At 41.3% G+C, this 15,891-nt stretch overlaps 1 protein-coding gene across 4 annotated transcripts in view; it reads right to left on the reverse strand.

Moving 5' to 3' along the window:
• Positions 1-13,732: 13,732 nt before the first annotated feature.
• Positions 13,733-15,891, reverse strand: part of MAP3K20 (mitogen-activated protein kinase kinase kinase 20) — a 178,667-nt gene continuing 176,508 nt past the window's right edge. For all 4 annotated transcript variants that reach the window (XM_045066830.1, XM_045066827.1, XM_045066828.1 and 1 more), the window contains one exon: positions 13,733-15,264. In XM_045066830.1, the coding sequence (XP_044922765.1) occupies positions 14,564-15,264 (701 nt within the window). In that variant the 3' untranslated portion in view covers positions 13,733-14,563. The remainder of the gene's footprint in view (positions 15,265-15,891) is intronic.

Below are 15,891 nucleotides of genomic sequence, written 5' to 3' on the forward strand. Positions count from 1 at the left end.
TTCTCTCTCTCTCTCCCTCTGCTCCTACCTTATTCCTGTGCCTGCATGCGCTCTCTCTCAAATACACAAATACGCCTTTAAAAAAAAAAAAAAGTCAAACTCATAAAAATAGAGGGGCTGGATGGTGGTGAGCAATAGAGATAGGAGAGATTTTGTTTAAGGGCCCAAACTTGCAACAAGTAGTAAGTTCTATAGATCTGATGTACAGTATAGTGAACATAGAGAACAATATTGTATTCTCGTCACCAAACTTGCTAAGAGACTTGATCTTGATTTTTCCAACCATTAAAAACAAATGATGATTTTGTGATATGACAAAGGTGTTCATTATCATTACAGTGGCACTTGTAATATATAAATCTATCAAACCAACATGTTGTATGCTTCAAATTTACAATGTCATATGTCAAATATATTTAAATTTAAAAAAAAAAAAAAAGACTCAGAAAGTCACAGGTGACCCAGCAGGTAGGCAAGGACTGACAAGCCTCCCAGGGGGGGGTCTAGGAAAGAAGATAGGTATGAAAATCTAATCCTGACTCTGTTACCATCTTGCCATGGTCCTGGGCACTTGAGTTTAATCATGGTTTACTGAGGATCTGTTATGCCCCAATAATGGGTCCGTGATTGAAGGAACAAGACTGATATAAAGCGAAGGTCAAGCAAAGCTTTATTTCGCGCCAAGCATGAAGAATCTAACTGAACGTTCGGGGACGCACCTCTTACAAGAGAGGGCAACCCTTCTCTGTTTCACAGGGCAAAGGCCATGCAGTCGGGCCTGGCCACACACAGGTGACCAATGAGATTGTAAAACACACAGGAAACTCCACAGTGATGCTAGGTGACCAATTGAATTACAATTTATCCTAGTAGATATTTGAACCAGCCTATTACACCTTGATTAGATTGGCGCCAAAAAGGTTCCCAAAGGGCGGGGGCCCATACTCCTTGGTAGCTAGGGAGACAGTATGCAATCCCCCACTGATTGATGTCTCCACCTGCCCTGACATACCCTTGTATCTGTGCTTTGTTACCTGGAGCTGGTTTCCGGGACTTGTTTTTAAGTGAATCCCCTGGGGGAAGGGAAGCAGAAACAGTTTAAGGATTATAAAATAGGTCCTTACAGATCTAAGTTCTGGGCTCTTGGGATGAATAGGTCATAGTGCCTATCTTAGGTAGTTCACAGGTTTCTTTATTTCAGGGCCTTGTGCCTTCCATCTGAAGATCAGTAGTGTTATCCTAAATCAGTGTTCCTCAGACTTTAATAATATATGTTCTTCTTTTAAAAGAAAAAGAATTGGGATGCCTGGCTGCCTAGTCAGAGGAACATGTGACTCAGTAAGCAAGCTATAGGGTCATGAGTTTAGCCACACATTGGGTACAGAGATTACTTAAATGAATAAATAAATAAAAACTAAAAAAAAATAAAAAAGGAGAAGAATTATGACATTCTAAAAACTAAATTAATTCATTAAATTAAAAAGAAAATTAAGTTATTAAGAATTATTAAATTTAATAAATTATTTTGGTTATAATGTTACTTTAAAAAAACCACCACCCGAGAAAACATATACCCCTTGCCTTATACAGAATTGTCATTCAGCTGTACAACCCAAGTTAATTTATAAGCTGAAAATCAAGCTTGAGCACCTAAACTGGGTATAAAGAATGATGTTTTTTGAAGTAAAATTGTTCCCATCATCAATGTAGTGCCTTCACTTACTCAATTCTGTTACCATTTTTCTCTGTTCCAAACACCGGGAAATCAAAACCCTGTGTGCAGTGAATGTTGGCATAAATGTAGTTCCTGCATGTTGTCAAGTTTTCCTTTTATTATTTGCCCACCAAAATGATTTTTATGCTATTTAGAATCAACAAAAATGGACTCAATTACCAAAATTATGTGGCGGTATATAGATTTGAAGTGGCCATGCAGATGGTCCAAAATATGCTCATGTATTGTTTAGATTATTGTTAGAATACAAACACCAATCTTAAGTTTTTTTTAAAGAATGTGTGACCTTTTGAATAAATCTGACCCCAGTCTGGGGACCCTTGGGAACCGTAAGTCCTTCCTAGCTCTCAAATCCTGCAAATTCTATTCTTAGTCTTAGGAAGTTAATCTTTGATGTTACTCGTAGTCAGTGCTCAATTAAATATTGGTTTGAATTGAAGTTATAAAGTTATAAAGATATAAAGTATAAAGTTATCCAGTCTGTGAAATAATAGAAAAAAATATATATATATATATTGGTCTTTGCCCTGGGTTGCTGCCACAGAGCTCCTAAAACCCTTGTAATTTCCTGAGTGAGAAGAGCACCTAGGAGCATCTTTTGTTCTAATATTTTGTTTTGATTCTGATTCCTGACACTAAGCTTCTCAATCCCTTGCAATTTACTGGGTGGTAGGAATGTCTGTTCTGATGAGGAGACTCTCTGGGCTCCTGGGTGGGGCTTGTCACAAGAAGGACCTACTCTGGATATAGAAACTTGGAATTTTCAGCCCCATCACCCATTCTCCAGAAAGCGGAGAGGGGCTGGAAGTGGAGTTAATAATTGATCATGCCTATGTAATTAAGCCTCCATAAAAATCCCAGTAGTATGGGTTTTGGAGAACTTGGTGTTGATGAACACAAGGAGGAGCAGGGAGCCATGGAAGCTCTGCACCCCTTCCCACATGCCTGTCCTCTGCATCTCTTCTATTTGGATGTTCATCTGTATCTTTATCATATCCTTTCATGATATAATAAGTCAACTGTTTTCCCATGTTCTGTGAGCTGCTCTAGAAAATTATTGAACTCAAGGATGTGGCCTGGGAGCCTCTGATTTATAGCTGGTCAGAAGCACAGGTGATAACCTGGACTTGTGATTGGCATCTGAAGTGGGAGGGGCAGTTTTGTGCCTGAGTCCTTAACCTGTGATGTCTCTAGGAAGATAGTGTCAGAATTGAGTCAAATTGTAGGACACCCCACTGGATTTGCAGAATTACTCAGTGTGGGCAAAAAGCCCCACACAAATGGTGTCAGAAGTGTTATGAGTGTGGTAGTCATGTGAGAGTGAAGGAGAGACACGGGAGGAGGTGTAGGTTTCCTGCTCACAATCCAGTCTTGTTTACAAAGTGGAAATTTTTATCTGCATAATTTTCTTGGTATCGTTTATGAATGCCACAGAAAAAAATGGTTATTAAACTCAACAAATTCCTTGGAATATGCCCTTCTAGTAAAGGGTGTAGACTAGGATAGCGGGAGGATGAGTGTGCTGGAGAAGTATGCCTAAACCCTGTTCTAAGAGAAATGACTGCAGCTACAAGACCTTACAGCCTCGATGGCCATACCTCCTATCCTCTGCTATCCTCATGCTCCTTTTGATAGGACCAGGGAGGGCACTCAGCCAGCCTAGGATCTGCTGAGCAACCCATGACTTCTCAGGTCTGTCTCAGTAACATGAGCCGGGCCAAGTTGAATCAATCTCTTTTGGGGACCGAACAAAGAATATGGAAGGAATTATTACCAGTTAAAGGTCAGAAGTGTAGCTGAACATTTATGAGGAGGCATCAGTGATGGGAAGCCTTATTGGTACAGACTGAAATACAGGAAAGCAGCAAACATCAGATGTTGGTGCCATGGGAAAGCAGCAGCCATATGGGCGTAGATGAGTCACGTTAATTGTACAGCATGGGGACAAGGATCCAGTGATTCAACCCAGGTTTTGAGAGCCACCTTGAATTCTGAGCAGCCCTCTAGCACCGGTCTTTGTGGGGTCATATCCTGTTGCAGTGCCACTTTTTGAATTACCTTGGGCAAACAGCTAACCTCTCTATTCCTCAATTTCTTCAATTATAATAGAGTCTACCTCATAAGGTTGATTGTGAAGATTAATGAGGGAAGGCCTTAGACTGAGACTGGGCACATAGTTGTCAGTCAATAAATGTTAACTCTAATCGTGATTATTTCTTCCATGATATATTTTATATTACTTAAAATAAATTTAATTGTTTGAACTAGGTAGGATCGGACTCTGTTTCTTATCATGAAATCTCAGTAAAAAACAGATGGGGAGAGGAGGGAGGCAAGATGGCATAGGAGTTGGGGACCTCATTTCAACTGGTTCCCTGAATTTAGCTGGATATCTACCAAACTGTCCTGAACACCCACAAAGTCAGCCTGAGATGTAAGAATACATATCTGAGTCTCTCCAAGCAGAAAAACTCCACTGGGTTTGAGTGGTGGCTTCTGACCACTCCAGATTTTCCTAAGGTGCATCTTGCCTGGCTCATCGTTGATATTTTTGATTCTGTACGTTCCCTCAACCATCCCTCAACAGAATGACTAGGAGGAGAAACTCCCAACAAAGAGAAGCAGGGACCTAATAGATATGGATATAAACAAGATGTCAGAGATAGAGTTCAGGGTTGCAATTATGAAGTCAATAGTTAGACTTGAAAAAACCATTAGCGGCAATATAGAATCTCTACACACTGAACTTAAAAATGCTATGAAAGAGATGCAGTCTAAACTGGATATTCTAATAGCTAGGGTAAATGAGAAAGAAGAATGAATTAGTGATCTAGAAGATAAGCTGATAGAAAGGAAGGATGTCGAGGAGGATAGGAAGAAATAACTAGAAGCCCATGAGATCAATGACGCCATGCAACATTCCAAAGTCAGAATTATTGGGATGCCCGAGGGGTTGGAGACAGAGGACTAAAAGGTATACTTGAGTAAATCATAGCTGAGACCTACTCTAATCTGGGGGAACAAAACATGCATTTGTGTCCAAGAGGCAGAGAGGACCCCTCCCAAGATTAATAAAAATAGACCAACGCCCCAGTATATAATAGTAAAACCTGCTAATCTTAGAGCCAGTGCAGCTACCTTGAGAGCAGCTAGGGGAAGAGATTTCTTACCTATGGAGGAAGAACCTCAGATTAATGTCAGACCTGTCCACAGAGACTTGGCAAACCAGAAAGGGCTGCCAAGACATACTAAAGGTACTAAAGGAGAAGAACATGAAACCAAGAATACTTTATCCAGTAAGGCTCTCATTCAGAATGGCTAGAGACAAAGAGTTTCCAGGGCAGGCAGAAACTGAAAGAATATGTGACCACCAAACCAGCCCTGCAAGAAATAATAAAGGAGGATTCTCTAAAAGAAGAAAGACCCCAAGAAGAAAGACCCCAAGACCCCATGTTACCCCAAGAGTAACATGGACCAGAAATTTACAGAGACAGTCTATAGAAACAGTCTAGGGGCTTTACAGGCAATATGATACCACTAAATTCATATCTTTCAGTAGTTACTCTCAACATGAGTGGCCTAAATGCTCCCCTGAAAAGAAGGAACACATGCACTCCAGTGTTCACAGCAGCAATGTCCACAATAGCCAAACTGTGGAAGGAGGCAAGATGCCCTTCAACAAATGAATGGATAAAGATGTAATTCATATATACAATGGACTATTATTACTATTACTCAGCCATCAGAAAGGATGAATACCCACCATTTGCATTGACATGGATGGAATTGTAGGGGATTATGCTAAATGAAATAAGTCAAGCAGAGAAAGACAATTATCATATGGTTTCACTCATATGTGGAACATAAGGAATAGCACAGAGAACCATAGGGGAAGGGATGGAAATCTGAAGGGGAAGAAATCACAGAGGGAGATGAACCATGAAAGACTGTGGACTCTGAGAAACAAAATGAAGGTGTCAAAGGGGAGAGGGGTAGGGGGATGTGGTCGCTGGGTGATGGGTATTGAGGAGGGCATGCATTGTAATGAGCACTAGGGGTTATAAGCAACTAATGAATCATTGAAGACTACATCAAAAATTTAATGATGTACAATACAGTGGCTAACTGAACACAATTTTAAAAAAATGAAAACAAATACAAAACAACAAAAAATCCCCCAAGCAGATGGTATTGTTTTCCTTTGAGTTTGCCCAGAACTTCATCTGTAAGTTGGTAAGAAGTATGAGATTTCTGAAAGTTGACCACCTAGCATTGGATCTCTTATTTCCAGTCAACTCATTTTGATTTTTTGATAAAATAAGGCAGTGATTTGCTATAATGGCTCAAATTTAAAGATGGGTCGTTATTGAGTTTTTTATATTACATGCAGGAACTAAGAATTTTTAGGCATTCTTTTAAGACACAAAGAATAATTGTGTAAGCTAAATCCTGAGAATTTGGATGTTCAGAGGTACAGGTGCCCTAGGCTGGGATGAAATGCAGGGAGAGGGAGAGGCAAGGGGCTGGTGGGCAGAAAGGGTCAAAGAAGCAGGGAAGGAGTTACTCCTGGTCCACAAAATAAGTGATTTCTCTTTCCTATTTTATCTTTCTAATTTAGTCTCTAGGAAAATAAATCCCCTACCTGAGATTTGTTTCTGAATATACAATGGAAACCACGGAGAATGCAGACCAGTGTTGAAGACATAGTAGGATGTTGGCAAATGTTTGCTTGACCAAATTGAGCATTAAAATGTACTCTGTAGACAACTTTATTAGGAATACTTATTCCGTAAAACAGATGCTTTCTCTAAAGCACCAGAAATACAGAGGAAACAAAAAGTCCTGATGAAAGAAAGAGGAAATGTTTTTGCCTTTGGTTTTTAGAAGCATTTAGTCATACCTACCAATCCACAAAGACTCCCCCAGTTTCTATGGAGACTTAAGAAGGTTCAACTGTACCAAAATAAAGTAAGTGTTAACTGTACCAAAATAAAGACCTCAGCAACACCAATTTCACATACCATCAAACATTTTTGCAAAGCACAGGCTTCCATGAGAACAGTGTAGAGGAGAGCCTTAAGGGGTGGCCTTGAGCTCTGCCTTTGCCTGTGACTGGCCGAGCTGCTGGGTGCATGCGTTGCTCTGACAGGCTTTGGTTTCTCCATCTGTAGTGAGGGCACTGAACTTCTGACAGTTTTTGTGATGCCTTCCTGCTCAGGTTCAAATTTTGGATTCTAGGAAAATGGAAAAGAAGCTGAAAAAGCAAAGCCCAGAGAGCAAGACCTCAAACTGCAGTTGAGGGGAGTGGGTAACAGAGATTTTCATGGTGTCTGTGGTAGCCAGCCTACAAGGTGACTCACTGACGCCCAGCCGTTGGTAGTCACACTGTTGGGTAGTCCCCTCCCATGCTGATAGGGCTGACCTGTGTGAACAAGAGGATATTATGGGAAGTGACTGTGTGTGACTTTGGAGGCTAACTCATAACAGACATTGTGGCTTTCACCCCACTTTCTTGGCTTACTCTGTCTGGGGGTAACCAGCCACCATGTTACAAGGATACTTAAGCCTGTGGAAATACCCACATGAAGAGGACCCGAGGCCTCCTGCCAACAGCCAACACCATGTGAGAGAACTGTCTTGGTGGCTTTCAGGCGAAGTCAGCTCTGGTGAACACCTTGACTAACGCTTCCTTAGAAACCCGGGCCAGAATCAGCCGGCTCAGCCATTCCCGAATTTCTGAACCACAGAAACTCTATGAGATTGAAGCCACTGAAAGCTGAGGGGTGATTTATGACACAGAACTACACAGCTGTCACAATGCCTGTAAGAAAAACGCAATTCATGTAGATGGTGTATATAACATATGCTGGTTAGTTCACCTTCATTCCTTAACTTATGCACTCATCAGAAACTTTACTGAGAACATATTCTGTCCCAGTCACTCTGCCTGGTGGTGAAATTCAGGAAAAAATGAAGTTTCCTGTGATGGAGAAGCTCGTAATCTGGGAAGCGGGGGGCTGGGTGGGTGGTCACAAACCGTAAATGCGTCTCACAGATGCCACTTTAATACCCCTGCTTTGATACTGCATGTTCCATTCCTGCCGGTGTTTTGAGTGTATCAACTTTGGCTGTGACTTCAGTGGTTGAAGAGAATGCTCATCAGTTACTGCCGAATGACTGTTTTTGGTTTTAATAAGAGTGATCAATACCATCAGCTCCCCCTTTAAATGCTAATGAATGCTTTAACACAGCAGATGTAGACATACAGTACACTGCAGATTAAAATTAGGCACAAAATTAAATTGCTTACACATAGCAAAGGAGCCAGTTTGGACATCTTGATAATCAGCCGCAACCAGCTGACAGATCTTGAATTGTCCCCGCACCAACGTCAAGCCTCCCCCAGTCCCAGCCGGAACAGACATCATCTGGCATCAGGAACGCGCCTGGTACCTTTGGGTACAAGAAAGGAAAACTGCCAGGTCAGACTTTCCATAAAGCTTTATGTGCTTTTAGAAGCAGTCACAGCTGCACTGGAAAGGGTGCTAGGATTAGGAACAATTGCTAGTCATTAGAAAGACAGAACTTGGGCTGCCTGGGTGGTTCAGTGGTTGCGCGTCTGCCTTCGGCTCAGGTCATGATCCGAGCATCCTGGGATCGAGCCCCACCTTGGGCTCCCTGCTCAGCAGGAAGCCTGCTTTTCCCTCTCTCACTCCACCTGCTTGTGTTCCCTCTCTCACTGTGTCTTTCTCTGTTAAATAAATAAATAATCTTAAAAAAAAAAAAAAAAGAACTTTGGGCCTCTGGAAAGGATAAGCCTTGTTGTGAGACTCTAAATGTCTAAAAGGACAAGGACAATGTCTATGTTTGAATTTCTTTAACATGCATAGTATCTCTGTTTTGTTTCGTTTTGTTTTTTATACTTGTGACTAGTCTTTATTGAGAACTTGTGTATATAGTGCTATACTCTAAAAATTCAAAATGGAAAGTATGGGAAGTTCACTACGATAAAAAGAGCTGCTTCTTGAGAACTGACCTTTTCCTTGGGTGACTTGGCATATCCACAGTCTGCTGTCAGTGATAAGCCCCCAATTTAATCAGTGTCACAGAGTTATTCTTGGGGGCCAACTCACACTGGCAAAGCTCACAAAAGACTGATGTATAAAGTCAGAATGGCAATTATTTTAATACCAGAAATACAATTCCAAAGTGGGCTGGAGACTCCTGTTAAGGTCACTCAATGAACGTAGGATTAGAACAAGAATTTAGATGATATAATAGTTTGTTAGCCTGATTAAGAGACTAATCAATTAATGCATTCATTCAGCAAATAGACTGAGTACCAACTACATGTTGGAGATAGACTGGTAATCAAGATAGGAACAGTCCCTACCTTCATAGAGCTGATAGTCTAGTAAGGAATACAGATAACCAAATTTGGGGACAATTATAACAGTGGGGGATCCATATAATTGAGTAACCAAAAGGTTCTCATAGGGAAGGGCCTTACCCAGACCTGCGGATCTGAGGTTTCCTCGAGGCAGTGATGTCTTAGCAGGGAGCGAAAGGATGACATTGCCACGCAGTGTGGGGGAAGCTGGATGGAGGGATTAAACATTTTGAAGACAAGAGGGAACGTGGGAGCAGTTCATTGTGGCTGTGGCATAGTATTTGATGGCTGCGGGGAGAGGAAGTTGGTGATGCAGAAGAGGTAAGCAGGAGTGGGACCATATGACCATCTCCACAGCCAAGTTCAGATTTCTCCAACTGAGTGGACTCTCAATGTCAGTTTGGAAGGGGCTCTGCTGGATGATATTGTCCTGCTTAAGGGGTCTCCACAATCTGGACACATTGTGCCCCGCATGAAGGCCTGGCATGGATAGTAAGTAAGGCTAGCTTTTTCCTTTGTGGGTCACCTTCTTCTGGCCTTCCAAGACTGACCACCCCTAGCTATCTCCACACCTATCGCCTAACCTTCCCACCACTTCTGAAAGACTCCATGTTCTCATCAGATTACTGCTACTTCCAGTCTGATTTGTGGCCATGTGTTTCAGGCCTGAGGGATATTACACCATTTGTGGCCATTCCATTGGTTAAACCTGGGAGGTTAGTGTTGCTTCCTTAGCAACTCATTCTTAAGCAGTACTGCACTGTTCTCACAGAGGACCTTCAGGGGAGAGGGTTTGAAGGGTTAAGTCATGGTGCAAGGGAGTGAGTGATAAAAGGGCCGCAAGAGGGGTACAGAATGGGGAAAATGGCTGGAACTGTGGAGGGAGAAGCAAGACGTCTCCTGGATCTTGAGGCCTGTGTGAGATTCCTGGAGGTGGGAAGGAAAACATTTTGGGGGCACTGCTGAGGATATGGATCATTGGTTCTGGAGATAAATCTTGATTTTAGTTTTGAATGAATGAACTATGAGGTCATAAGTTGTCTTCATTCTGTGACCCTCTTGATTCAGCCATGCATTCTTTGGCCAGCTCAGTAGACAAAGGGAAAGGGCAATTGAGCAAACAGTCACTGGGGCCTGCTACACTAAAGTCTTGGCAAGATGGACCATGGGTCTGGCACTTCTTCCACCTCTGGAATCTTACAAACCCGTTTCAGTAGTAGCAGATAGACAGAGATGGTAGACCCCGGTCTTATGTTCAGACTTCCCCAGGGCAGCCTGGCCTATGTGTAGCTTCTCAAAGCTTCTCAAAGCCAATGTCTTGCCAGTGGTGCCAAGAGATTTTATAAGCCTCCTAACGACAGTATCTATAATTTAAAATTTCAACGAGGCTCCATCCTGAACAAGTTAGCACCACCCACTCTTGGCACCCTATAACTGAGTGGTTTCTGACAGCCCAATTTCAGAAGCATGCCATATCTGTACCAACTTGTTGAGGCGAACTGATAAATTATGAAGAATGTACTTACAAGACTTATAAAATAGTTGGTACTTCTGAAATGGAAAAGTTTCCATGAAGTCAGAATGCCCGAAGCTGCGTCCAAGATGTTTTGATTCTGCCACTCGGAATGACTGGACGTTTTGATTTTGCTGTTTTAACCCTAGGACATTTGACTCTATATGGATAAAATATTTTTATCAGAACTATACAACTAATGAGAAATTTTTTTTCCAAGAATTTCATGAGGTGAATTGTCAATTTAATTTCCTGATTTTTCTATCTAACATAATAAAATTGATTCTCATTTTTATATTAAATTTTTTATTGTATTGATTTTTTCCCCCCACGGGACTAGTTCTTTTCAATTTAAATTTTACACTGAAGAATTTATATATGAAAGTTTGCCTTGTTCATGCCAAATTTTACCAATTATCACTGTGCCACTGCAAGGATTCTTTTGTGGCCTTTTTTTCTTAATCTTATTTCCCCCCAGGTCAGATCTTACTGTTCTCAGTTTTACCATGAGTAATATTAAATATTGTAGTTAAATTTTTATTATATTATGAACTAAATGATTATTGGTTGAAAGCAGTTGCTAGTTCATATTTATTTCTAAAGTAGTCCTCGATAATCTCCAGTTTTCCTTTACAGATTTGGGATTACTTGATTATTCTGACTTATTTCTATAGAGGAGGTGCCTGGGTAGCTCAGTTGGTTAAGTATCTGACTCTTGATCTCAGCTCAGGTCATGATCTCAGGATCCTGAATTCAAGCCCCATCCCCCACCCCCACTGGGATCCACACATAGTGGAGAGCCTACTTAAAAAATAAAGAAAGGACTCAGACTATTTCTAGAATTGCTAATTCTATAGAATTGCTAATTCAGTGACTTTGCAAAGCATCTTGCTCTGTTTGGGCTATGCCTGGAATAATGACTATCTCTATGGTAGCAACCCACATAGATTTAGTAGTTCAAGATTCTATCAGAAGTGTACTTAAGGGGGCGCCTGTGTGGCTCTGTGGGTTAAGCCTCTGCCTTGGGCTCAGGTCATGGTCTCAGGGTCCTGGGATGGAGTGTCCGTACCCCCCCCCCCATAGGGCTCTCTGCTCAGCGGGGAACCTGCTTCCCCTCTCTCTCTGCCTGTCTCTCTGCCTACTTGTGATCTCTCTCACTCTCTGTCAAATAAATAAATAAAATCTTAAAAAAAAAAAGTCTACTTAAGGACCACTGAATCCCCACATTTAGAGATGCCGAAGTCAAGACAGACTTTCTTAATTTGTTTCTACTGTAATTTTTCTCTTAAAATATCCTTTTTAATGTTATTTTATAAAGGTTTTATTTATCTGAGAGAGAGAAAGAAAGCACGAGTGGGGGGAGGGGTAGAGGGATAGGGAAAAGCAGGCTCCCCACTGAGCAGGGAGCCTAATGCAGGATTTGATCCCAAGATCCTGGGATCATGACCAGAGCCAAGAGAAATGCCTAACCAACTGAGCCACCCAGGCACAGTTCCCACCACCCCCCCCCCTTTTTTTTTTAATTCACTTCAGTCTCCTCAAAGTTCCATAGTTTGTCATTGTTGGCAACTTGATTTAGTTGGATGGAAAAAAAAATCCTATTAACCCTTGCTCTGTTCTTGACTTATATTTATCTTTTTACCTGGTAAGCAACTTTTGGTGAACAAACATCATTAGAAAAAAAAAAAAAAAGAACAACTCTTATTTTTGCTTTACAACTAAGAAACAGATTCCTGATGTTCTTATTCTGGTTTTGACTGGGAGCACTGATGCTGACAAGTATTTTTTCAATAGATATCACAAAGTGGTCAGTTTTGTGGGCTATTGGAATAACCATTGTGGGATCAGCTACTACACTAACTAGGCAGAGGTCATTAGGTCATTTCACTACCAGCCTGGATCCTCTAGCCCATAGCCCAAGAAACCTAGAAGAGGAGAAAACAGCCTGTAACAAGCAATCATTTGCATAACACTTTTTACACTAGATTCTAAAATGCCCATTTTGTTTAATAATTAAAGCCATAACTTTGTGTTCCTTTTAGAGTGATTCAGTTAAGACTCTGTTCTGTGTTCAGGCACCTAACCAAAAATTCTAATCACTGAAAATATTTTATTGCCTATTTGGAAGGAGCATGCTATTAAGATAGCATACTTTATATTAGTCCATTTGCTTTTAAATATAAACTCAAAGGACAAGAAAATAATTGAAAACAGACTGTAGTGAGTACCTCACCCTGATTTTACCACTCCCCACCATTTTTGCTTATGAATGCAGATGGCAAACGTGTACTACAACTTACAAAACCGAGTTGTCGAACCAGAGCTAAGGTCACACATCTTCCCTTGTAAATAAAGGTCATTTTCTATCACCTTGACTTTAATGCTTCCCAAAGACGGTTTTCCCCACCAGGCACCATATCACAGCTCCGCAGCTCCTCTGGGAACATGCGCTCAAGTCTGATGACTGGGTTCTATTGAAGAGAACTTAACCCCATGGAAATTACCAATGTGTCATTCGAATTTCTCCAGAGCATTGAGAATCCTATGCAGGGCAGGGTTAGTGAATATTGAACAGAATCTCAGAATATATTAAAAGTAACATTTATTTATTTTATGTATAAGTTTCTGACCTCCTGACTTTTTGATTTGTAAAATAGGAAGAATTTCATAAGTTGGGTCTCACACTTCCTGCCCTAAGCTGCAGGCAGGTGCCCTTCGCGCCCGCCCCACCCACCCCCACCCTGGCCCTCACCCCGGCCCTCACCCCCAGCTACTTGGAGCTTTTTTGCTGCAAGGATGGTATTTACTCTCTTGCTCTAACAAGGATGTTGGTAATTTTAAATTTCTTTGGCTTGTGGCTTGTGACATTCTTATCCTGCTCTGTGTCTGTTTTAAGATTTTAGATTTCTAACATTCCGGGAGGTCTTTACGGACTGTGTTTCCCTCTGCTTTTCCTTTGGTAAAATGTAGAAAATAATATTCAAAAGCAGTCCCTGGGAGCTTTGGGGAAGCAGTAACCACAAATTTCCTAGGCAATTTTAGATCTTTGTTTTCTGATAAGTCTTAATGAATGAGATAAGCATCATAATCAACATTAAGTTCAAAAACTTTTTTATTGCCTAAAAATGACAAGCCAAATCACTTCAGCTCTGACCATGATAAAAATCCAAATACCTTACTAAAATAAATACCAACCGGCAGTGTCAAGACTAGGGTAAGGCAAGTGAGGTAATTGCCTCAGGCACAAGATTTAAGGCGGCCTCAAGAAAAACAAGAAACCCCAACACCTCAGTAATCAAGATAAATGATATTTTAATGCAATATTTTGAAAATTAATGCAAAAATTCATGATGAACAAAATACCAAAATTTTAAATAGACAGGATCAGTAACAGCGCCTTGCCAAGCCATACTGGAGCCTGAGACAAGAGGAAAAATCAGTAATACTGATCCTGTATTTATGGAGAATTCTGATTTTTTGTTTATCACAGAATTTTTTGCATTAATTTTCATTTATTTAAATATTGCATTAGAATATTATGTATCTTGATCACTGAGCTTTCTGGTGTCCCCTATAAATTCTGCATCCAAGACAAGGACCCTCACTTAACCCCCCTAGTCCAGGCCCTGCTAATCAGAATGGCAGTGGTTTCGGAAATAAAGTGACGTATCCCCTCCTCTCAAAATGTTGATTTGGGGGTGAGGAGGGATATTCACAGTTATGTTTACATCTTGTTATCGTCCCTGGGCAACATTTTGGCTCTGGTTTGGCTGTAGTCTCAATTAGAAGGCATTTCCTAAATCCCAAAATGGAAAAGTTGTCTTTTTGTTAATTCTGTCTGAAGGTATCATATTATCAAAATCCATTCCGTCTTAAAGAAAAAAAGAAAAGAGCCTAGTTAGGAAAACTCATCTAGTTCAATTCATCAAAAGTTTCTCCTTCCACGGTAGTTTCCTCTGCTTCTTTCCCTATTAGTCTTGGCAGGAGAGGGCCTGTGAGGTTTCTTCCGGTATTCCACCTTTGTCCATCCTCCCTCACTGACTTTGGTTTCCTCTTCATTGGCTCTTAAGTCAGTCTCAGGGTGTAAAGGCATCCCGGGTATGGTCCTGGGTCGATGGCAGTCATTTGGGCTTCTCTTGAAGTCAGGTGACTGCTGAGCATTGAGCGCCGACTGAGAAACACTGTAGAATTTTCCAGAATATCTTTCTCGCGAAGGTGTGGAATGAGGACTCTTCCCACTGTACCTTCCCCTAGGAGAAGAATTGAGTGATACGCTCCCACGATCATATTTGTTCTTGTTTCTACCTGAGTATCGACCCCTCTCTAAAGAGCGGTCGGTTGGAAGACTGGAAAAGCCACTGTCTCTAGAGTTGAGATGTAGAGAAGAGAAGTTTTTGGTCAGTCCATACTGAGTAGGAGAGGAGCTTCTGGATTGGTTTATGGGTGTAATCTGTTGATACTTAATGGGCACCTGGGTCCGTCTTACAGCAGCAGCATAGGAATCCTGGTCATTGAAATAGGGGAAGAATTGTGACGCCAGAATGGGATTGCTCTGGGAACGCTGCAATGAAGTATTGGATGCAATCTGCCGCAGCCTCAGAGTGTCCAGCCACTGGCGATCAGCACCTGCAGAGGAAATGGAAATGAGCCTCTTTTAAGCCACAGCAAAGCTGCCTGCCTAATTCATAATCCTGTCTCAAGATAATTCAGGCCTCCTTGGGATGCTCTCAGCTTTTACCATTCATAGAAATTCTAGGCTAGGTATAAGGACATTTCCTTTATTATTATAAATACTTCTTAAAAAAATAAGGCATTTGTGCTAAATGAGTATGTGCTATATGCTTGGCCTCATTCCAGAGGCCTTTACTTACATGATCTCATTCACTCGTCCCCAAGGTCTCAGGATAAGTACAAATGATCCAACTCTGTAAACTAGGAGACTGAAGCTTGGGAAGTCTGGTAACTTGCCCAAGGTCACTCAACTAATAATTTCAGGTCCTTCTGCATCTAAATCCCATCTTCTTCGCACTTAGCCATGTCATCACTTCTAGAAATTGCTGTTTGCATGTGTTTGGATGGTAGGGGCATGTTCAGTAAACGAAAGGTTTTTTTTGCCAGCAGGCACTTTCATAAATTCTCAAGAACCCTAAATGCAGATGAAAGAAATTGGGTTCCAGTTTGAGACAGCTGGGGACTGTCTGGAAGAAAGACAGCTCACATCTCCAGAGGAGAAATTCTGAGGTTCAGGAATAA

Source organism: Mustela putorius, unplaced genomic scaffold (assembly GCF_011764305.1).
Source record: "Mustela putorius furo isolate JIRA1106 unplaced genomic scaffold, ASM1176430v1.1 tig00003869_pilon_pilon_pilon, whole genome shotgun sequence".
NCBI classification, from domain to species: domain Eukaryota; kingdom Metazoa; phylum Chordata; class Mammalia; order Carnivora; family Mustelidae; genus Mustela; species Mustela putorius.